This window comes from Sipha flava, unplaced genomic scaffold, assembly GCF_003268045.1.
Source record: "Sipha flava isolate LNK unplaced genomic scaffold, YSA_version1 119_pilon_pilon, whole genome shotgun sequence".
Lineage (NCBI taxonomy): Eukaryota > Metazoa > Arthropoda > Insecta > Hemiptera > Aphididae > Sipha > Sipha flava.
The window spans coordinates 175,250-184,209 of record NW_020271745.1 but is presented as its reverse complement, the minus strand read 5'-3'; the positions used below and the strand labels follow the sequence as shown (position 1 = coordinate 184,209).

At 36.5% G+C, this 8,960-nt stretch overlaps 2 protein-coding genes across 2 annotated transcripts in view; one reads left to right on the top strand and one right to left on the bottom strand.

Annotated features, from left to right (window-relative positions):
• The first annotated feature begins 84 nt into the window (after positions 1-84).
• Positions 85-6,563, top strand: LOC112693919 (trypsin-1-like). Its single transcript, XM_025569186.1, has 7 exons — positions 85-362; positions 460-658; positions 731-828; positions 3,656-3,832; positions 3,935-4,099; positions 5,172-5,368; positions 6,255-6,563. The coding sequence occupies exons 1-7, from the start codon at positions 299-301 to the stop codon at positions 6,411-6,413; spliced, it is 1,059 nt and encodes a 352-aa protein (XP_025424971.1). The 5' UTR covers positions 85-298; the 3' UTR covers positions 6,414-6,563.
• A 1,764-nt stretch (positions 6,564-8,327) lies between these two features.
• Positions 8,328-8,960, bottom strand: part of LOC112693899 (nucleolar and coiled-body phosphoprotein 1-like) — a 4,002-nt gene continuing 3,369 nt past the window's right edge. The window contains exon 3 of the mRNA XM_025569159.1: positions 8,328-8,889. Within this exon, the coding sequence (XP_025424944.1) occupies positions 8,328-8,889 (562 nt within the window). The remainder of the gene's footprint in view (positions 8,890-8,960) is intronic.

The following is an 8,960-nucleotide window of genomic DNA, read 5'->3' as shown; positions in this document are numbered from 1 at the left end:
GTATTGAATTATATTTTTTTCAAATCACTTGACGTGATTCTTGTATTTATTTGTAATTTGTTGAATGCCTAATAAATTGTTTAGAACATTTGTATTTTATTTAATTATACGTTCCAAAAGTTATTTTTCACTCCATTAGCGTTATGTTGTAAATTAGAAGACAGTGATACACCCGAAATCATAATTATATTATTATTGTTGGTCTGTCGATGCCTTAAGGCAAACTACACGAGTCCGAGTTGTTTAAAAAAAATAATAAGAAATAAATATGTATTGTACCGTAGTTCAGTAGTCGATCATGATCGTTGTCGCTGTGTTTGGTTTAGCAGTGTTGCACGCGGCTGCTACGAAATGCATCACCGGTATATATATATATATATATTACTATTATTATAAACTCATTTTGACGATGTTTTTGTTTGAGAGTTAAATTTTACGCATTGTAATCGGTTTCCGTAGGAGATTGTTCGTTGGAATCGGATTCCGAATTAATACCCGAAGGAAACTTTTACGACACCAACAACTTGAAAGGATTTGGCGGCGATTTTACCTCGCGTTTGAATAAAATCATTCAAGAAATGACGGTCTTATCGAATGAAATAAAATCCCATCAGCCCTGCATCGATGCATTGAACCACAATAACGATTCATTGCGAGAGTAACACCGCGAATAACATATTCACCGTTGAGGCATTTCAGTGATATTCCAGTTTTTTATTTTTTTATTTAGCTTTCTAAACTACTCTGTACCTTGCGGCGTTCAGGGCAGAAACAGGTTGTCAAAGTCCGAGAGCAGTAGGATCGTCGGCGGCGAGAATTCGAGTCCAGGTATGTGCTGTAGAGATCGTATAATACAGATGTCCCATAAGTCCCGTATCACCCTTAATATCTCCAGGGGAAATCAATATATTTAAACGCGGTTTTTTTTACAATACTTAGTATGGAAATTCTGATTGAATGGCATAAAATTCAATTTTTAAGATTGCCATTTTCTTGAGCATATTTTTTTAAAACAGCTCTAAAAAAAAAAAATATTAAAATCCAATTTATCCAAGACGGTGCACCAGCATATAATCGAATACTGCGAGAGGTTGGCTGGACGGGCACTTCCCGGGAAAATGGTTAGGAACAAGGGGTTCAGTACTTTGGCCACCTGGGTCGCCCGACTTAACACCAATGGATTTTTTTTTTATGGGGTTATTTGAAAATCTTGTGTATCCGTCGTGTTCATTGCCTGATCTCTGTGACAAAATTGAACAAAATATTTAAAATATTTTACCTGAGACATTAGAAAATATTAAAAACGCTTGGGTCTAAAAATTTCAGCTCTGTGTTACAAATAATGGAGGTCACTTCGAACATTTATAAAAAAGAATGTAATACATTATTTTCGTTTTTTATGTAATAAAATCTTTATTTTTTTCTATTAACAATCAAGTTTAAAAATATATGAATTTTAATTTTAATGTTTCCTAAGAGCTCCACTAATTATTAGATATTTACAGATTGCCATAAAAAATTAGCGTTCCAATCGAGATTAATTAAACCGAGCAATTTGTATTTTGCTAGGTAACAACTATTATTATAATTATTCAAAAACATAATTTGCTCCAACTTGGTCAATTTTTATTAAATTTTAAGTTTTTTTTTTTCGAACCGTTTTAAAAAATATGCTCAAGAAAATGGCTATCTTAAAAATTGAAAATTTTTAAATGCACAAAACTTTTTTTTTTATTTTTTTAATTTTTTTAAGAAAAAAATTGAATTTTATACCATTCAATCAGAATTTCCATAATAAGTATTGTAAAAAAAAAACCGTGTTTAAATATATTGATTTCCCATGGAGATATTGAGGGTGATACGGGACTTTTGGGACATGCTGTTTAGTACTGCGTCTGCTGGTGTAATCGATGAAAAATTATGTGCTTTGTGTACATTAAATGTACAGTGCTCAGGACTCATACTTTTGAGTTTTGTTTCTTATAGATTCATATAATATAATATAATATTTGTTATTGGCGTGTACAGAGGAATCAGGATAACAGTCCACTTTGCCCGTTTTTATTCCAAACAGTTTTTTTTTAACAATGATTATAATTATTCATTTTTGATAGCAGAATTTAAAAATGAATACATTATTTATCTAACGTCGGCATTGGACTGGTGCATGCTCAATTATTATAGGCCTATTTAAGTATTTCGTATTTTTTATCTCGATTTAAACTACTTTTATCTCAAAAAATAATAACTTTGGAGGCATGCAATGTTCATCGAATACTTATATCCCCATTCCTTGTAGATGGTAAGATTTCAAAAAAATTTTTATATTTATTTTTTTTAATTAACTTATAGATAGTTGAAAATTTCATGTTTTATTAACTTTTTTTGAGAATGTCCATAAAATAAGTTTAATTTGGCAGAAAATCTTGAAAATGTAATACATAGTTGTTCATATATCTATCATAAATATTACTGATAAAAGAAAAAAAATACGAGTGTTTAGATATTAAATTTTGAAAAAATATTAAAAAACACGGTAACTCGCCATAATGCTGTCAAAAATGAATAATACTTTTAATTTTTATACTTAAGACTTGAAATTGAATGCAAGATTTTTCGAATGATTTTTTGGTAGCAAAATAAAGTTTCTGGGAAGAAAAAATACAATTTTAACGAAATCGGATATTTCAGTGAATATCTGTTAAACGATATTAATTAAAGACATATTAGTTTCGAATTATTTTAATGATATTCGTGCTGATACTTGAAAATTTCGATTTTTTCAATTTTTTTGTTGTCAAAGTTAAAATATTAAAAGTTCAAACTACTTTATTAAGAAATTTTGTTCTTCAACTACATCAACCACCTTGAGATATTTAAACTGATTCGCCCGATCTCTTTCATTGAAAATCGTTATCTCTAAAGCAAGTTTAAAATATAATAATTAATACCATTTACCCGTCTCTGTATCTCACCCATCTGTGGTGTCTTACCTAACCTAGAAAACTCGTATTTTTTATTTGTCAAAACTAATAGTTTATAATATAAATGTTAACATTCGCAATTTTGTTTGTTTCTTATTTTAAGATCAAAGCAAAAGTTGCGTATAATGTATATATTTGCATCTTATAATAATTTTAATTCTTAATACCGCATATTAGTACGTATACTTATTTTTTTTTTTTTTTTGCGCATGAATTTCCGAACCCTGATTATCAATAATTCTCGACTGTGGAATCTCGATTTTTTTAATTTGCCACGGGGAAAAAACCTAAACTATATTATCCAAACATTTACTTGCGAATACTGGCAAGGATCATTACATAATATTCTCAGTATTTTAAAGCAGTAATTATTAAAAAATTACTATTTTGATTAGACAAAAATACCGATAACAATTTCGGTAGTTTATTCGAAAAAAAAATTCATACCAATAATATTTTCATATCAGTTCATTATCAGTTGAATATAAGTACTTTGACAATGCTTACAGCATTATTAGTGCAGAGCTAAGGTAAGACTATAGATCTGCTTCGCTCCCCAAACTCCACTGCCCAATTACCAAGTTCAGTGGTACAAAACGTTTCATACAGTTGTGGTTGGGATCTCACGGTCGTATAGTTTTTACGCAAACTTGAACTTGTTAATTGCACAGGCGAGTTCCCGTGGCAAATATCGTTGCAGCTCATCACCGGTTGGACGGCCAGACACATTTGCGGTGGATCCGTAATCAACGAAAAATGGGTACTGACGGCGGCGCATTGCGTGTACGGATTGTCAAAAGACCTGTTGTCCGTGGTGGCCGGCAAACATGACCTTTACACGCCCGAAGGTAAAGCTGTTTTTTGTTCTTCTGGTTTCGCGACTAATCGGCGATTTCTCGTCTGATCTCGAAAATTAAAAAAAAAAAAAAAATACCTTGTGTTCTCCCAAGATTACGATCAGAGAGTGAACGTTGTGGAGGTATACCTAGACGGGTTCAACAAGCAATTCATTTCCCGAGACATCGCGTTGCTCAAGTTGTCCCCGCCGCTGTCGTTCAAAAATGGCCGCGTGTCTCCGATTTGTATTCCGAGGCCCCATACGACATTCGACAACGGTACGTCCAATAACAATAACAATATTAACGGTGATAAGTACTCATAGCTATACATCACGGTTACCGTCATGATCTTGAACTAATAGTTTTAAGATATTTGTGTTGTAAAACTGCCCATAAAACGTGGATGAGGAAACGATCGCAACTGTTACGAGAATGATACTTTCGCAGCGTATACGGTACTGGAATATGATGAACTTTGAAAACGGTATATAGCTGACGAGATCAAATTTTTTAGAACATTCTTTCACCTATTTTATTGTTACCCTAGATGTCGGATATTTCTTGTTGAGGCATTACTTCCGATGTTCTAATTCGTTAAGAGTAATCGGTCGTAGGTATCGCAACGTATTATTTCAGAATATCGGTGCGGAACATGAAAACATTGCGCTAAACATTACCTGCCCGAAAACCTTTCTTATACACGTGCACCGGAGCAGGGGTGGTTTTTGTACATTTATATATTCCTTGGGAAAATTGATTTAAACCGCCCACGTTCCCATAAAAAATTGTTCTGCTTAAATTCAATTTTCGTCAAGACCGCTTTAAATTTAAAACGTTAATCGTGTGCCGATAAACATATTCATCAACGTACTGGTATGCTTAATAAATTGTAATTTACATATAAGTGAAATGCGAAAACATGAGCGTCACTAGAGTCCAAATTTTGAGGTGATAAAATTTATTTTTAGAATGTGAAAAATTAATTTTTATAGGTTTTATACGATAACTGGCTAAGCTCTTCTTCATAAATCTTGGTAAGACGTACAGTCTTATCGTCCATATTGGAATTATCACGAAATACAATTGTTTTGGATACAATGACAATAATAGATAGTCTATATTGATACACACTTGAATAATAAACATCGAATATATTTTTAAAACCTATGACTTTTTTTTTGGGGTCACACAAACACAAAAATTTCTGGAGTACCAAAGATACCCTTCGATACCCCTCAGTGACGCCTCGTATCGGGGCACCCCCCTCCCCCATGGTAGAAGGTGCTCGCAACAACTCGTATTTTCCGGTAACGGGAGCTAATCTATGCGGTTCGCGCGAATTCCACAGATCTCGCCATTGTGACCGGATGGGGAAGGGTTTCGGAGAACGGCGTTTTCACGCATGTGCTCCAGAAGGTGGCGTTGCCGCTGTTGCCGGTGAAGACCTGCGTGGACCTGTACAGCAAGGCGGGTTACGGCGAATACCTCAACCAGTGCGTGATGTGCGGCGGAGGGATTCCAGAACGGGAGGCGGACTCCTGTCAGGTACTGTACAGTGTCGCGTCGCATCGGTTCCATGACTGTGGATAGGCAGGGTTAGTTTAGGTAATAAAACTTTACTTGGGGCGTTAAAACTCTAAATACGTCTCTGGGTGCCATGCGGTATTGCTATCCATCAAATACACTACATCGTACTGTATATTTAATCCGTAATATAATATTTAATTAACCCTACATTCGGGTGGTGCAGACGGTCTATCCGGATAATACTTCAATGGCGGACGAGTTGGACCGGACTCCAGTGACTGGGTTACTGTGAATTAAAGACAAATACGGTCGGTGATCGACTCCTGTTCGGCGCGCGTTACTCGGTAGAAATTAATCCCCATGTCTTATCTTTCTGATATTGATCGTGCGATGCAAATATTCTTCTATGACCAGGGAAGCTTAGATCCTGGATCTCAGCCTTTTAAAAAAAATTATTTTACAATTTCATTTGCCGCAGCATAAGAAGCAAAATTTAATATTTTTTTATTGTACTAAATTATTTAAAAGCAGTATGTGTATCTTGGCGGAACAAGTGTAAGTAAAGGAAGCCTGGAACCGATTAACCTCGGGGCCCTCAAAAGTTCTAGCCGACCGTGTACATGGCTCTAAGTCCAACCGTGGGTTGGTGGTCGGGCCTTGTCGTTTTAATAGCACATGCCCTGTCTCTGAACCGTTCGGTTTCGGCGTCACTGGTATCTCGCTCGGCGATCGACAGAAGGCGCATAAATATTAAAAATCAAATCTATCGTTTTTAGCTTTTCACGCTGCAACGCACTTAACTCTCCGTTTCGCCCGCGTCAAGTCGCGGTATGCATGATATTATATTTGCGCGAAAAAAATGCGAGTTTCTGGATGACGGAGAACTTATTGTTTTTGTTTTCAGGGCGACTCCGGTGGACCTCTATCGTGCATGGGCAACGACAATCGCTTCTATCTGTGCGGCATTGTCAGCTGGGGGCTCGGATGTTCTCGGCCGAAATATCCAGGCGTGTACACCGCGGTCTCCTGTTACTCGGATTGGATAAAGAACACGATCACTTAAGGATCATTTTATGTAAAAAAAGCGAAAAAAAATTCTATAGTTTTTTAAATTTAATAATGATTGGAAAATATATAATCGAACAAACAACATATAATACCAGCAATACGTACATTTAAGTTTTTAGTGTTGGGTCTTACGTTAAATCATAAGCTATTCAATAAAAATATTTTATCGAAATGGTTATTTTAATTTATCCTGAAATTCTAACATTGACGAAAAACGGGTATGAACTGCAGAAGTTCGCCATTCGTTGACATAATGAATAAAACAACGATGCATTAAAAAGTATGTTTTTGTGTAGAGCACGTAGAATAATACGTAAATTGACCTACCTTAAATTCTCAAAAATGTTTCTAGTCGTAAACATTTGTCACGTGAAAAGTGAAAAGTGATTTCTGATGATGTAAAACTCGTGGTTGAAACCAAAAGTAATGTCGTTGACAAATGTTGACATAATTCTGACATCGAACAATATAATTAGTCTTGAATAACATCGATTATCGTGTCTAGACAACATAACTAATTATTTTTTTATTTAATATATACTTATTTTTGTATACAAATAATCCTATGCATTACTAATAAAACGACCAATTACTAGTTTTTATCCGCTGACTCTAAATACCATTATTCTTATGGAAGATATGCATATTAGTTTCTATTACAGATCGGTCACTACCGCAGCAGACATTACGAACATACAATTCTGATATGTTATAATCCTTATGGTAAAATCCACGAGATAATATTGAGAATAAAATAGATACTAGGGAAAAACATAGAAATAAATTAACAAATTATTGTTTTCACGAATGCTCATAAAATTACTATTAGCGTGATATGACGCGTTCGTGTGAGAGAACTAAAAATAATGGAAAAACATCTAATATTATCTGCTAAATATGGTTTAAATCTTTAAACTGTTTTCCAAACGACTCGATCGCGCGCCTTGGGACGAAAGATAAGACTTTTCATTCTATAGACTCGTTCTTAAACATATTGTATATACAATTAAGCACGTTGTGCCAATACTTAAGTCTAACACACACGACGACCTTAGTGTGATAATTAGTAATGTTTCAAAGATTGTATACCAGATATATATATAAATTGAACGAAAGTTCGTAAGTATTTCGGATTCCGATAGACTAAAAATGTATTACTTATTTTTTCCATAAGACGAAAAACTAATTGAATAAAATGAATTCGACTATAGATTCATATGTATAAAATGTTTATAAATAAATGGTGCGATATTTAAAAAAGAGAGTTGGAGGAAAGAACTAACAACGAAATAGAACACATTTTAGAAAATGAAAATATAGTAAGATTTATTAAAGTAGGAAGAATAAGATGGTTAGGTCATGTACAAAGAATGAAATGAACATAAAGATAGAGCCGACCAAGAAGTAGATTTTATTGGGTGGAATATAGAAATATTTACAGCTGATGGTTATAGTAAACTGGAGAAATATAACTTAAGACAGATATGAGTGGAGTTAAATAGTTTTGGAAGTCAAGGATAATTATGGCCTGTAGCGCTTAGGAGTAATAGTAATAATGGATTTATGTGTAGAGACTAGAAATAAAACATACATTTTAAATGACTATTATTCACACATGTAATAATGTAGGTGTACTTGTCGACGAAGAGTAAGTATAAACAATAAGTAGCGATGTAACGGGGTACATCATTAGCACTTTTTTTTCTAAACCATCCGACCTTGGACGAGTGTTCGACATTTTACCGGGACCCAGAGTTATCCCCTCCAGCCCCAATAATAAGTTTAACGTTGACGTGAGTTATCCGCGTAAAAATTATGTTTTTATTGTTAAAATATATTAAATTTCGTCGGGGCGTCCGCAACACTGTAACAGCACCGCGTGGACCATCGGTCGGTGGACTGTTTACGTTTATCCTTGGCCGTTTTGTTGCCGCTTGTTTTCGCCGCAACCGCACGCATTTTTCTCGCAGTGCGGGGTCCCGTTAGACGCACCAGGGGTGACCCGCTGTTCGCTTCGATCTTCGGTCGTGGACCTCTGGCTGATGCGGCTTATGTTCAACGGCGCGTCTGAACGGCTTGTGGCCCTTCTGGCGACCCTCGGGGTCGACGTGCCGCACGGACCGCGGTCGCAGCTGGATCGGCGCGAAGGGATCCGGGAACAGTTCGCGATGCTGCTGCTGCCGTTGCTGCACGTACTGCTATCGCAGGACGACGACGGCGGCTGTAACGGTGCGGGACGTCTTGAACAGCTAGTGGAGGCCGGAGCGCAAGGACTCGGCTGCTGCTGCTGCTGGCCGCAGTTACTGTCGTTCGCCGAGGACGCACTGTTGTCGCAGGGTGACGGCGGTTGATATGGCACGCGACGTCTCGGACAGCTGGTGTTGGCCGGAGTGCAAGGATTCGGCTGCTGCTGCTGCTGCTGCTGCTGCTGCTGCTGGCCGTAGTTACTGTTGTTCGCCGAGGACGCGCTGCTGTCGCAGGGCGACGGTGGTTGATACGGCACGCGACGTCTCGGACAGCTTACGGGGGTGGCCGGAGCGCA

Coding starts and splice junctions, on each gene's coding strand:
- LOC112693919 (XM_025569186.1), top strand. CDS start 299: ATGATCGTTGTCGCTGTGTTTGGTTTAGCAGTGTTGCACGCGGCTGCT. Junction 659..730: donor AATAACGATTCATTGCGAGA/GTAACACCGCGA, acceptor TTTTTTATTTAG/CTTTCTAAACTACTCTGTAC. Junction 3,833..3,934: donor TGACCTTTACACGCCCGAAG/GTAAAGCTGTTT, acceptor TGTTCTCCCAAG/ATTACGATCAGAGAGTGAAC.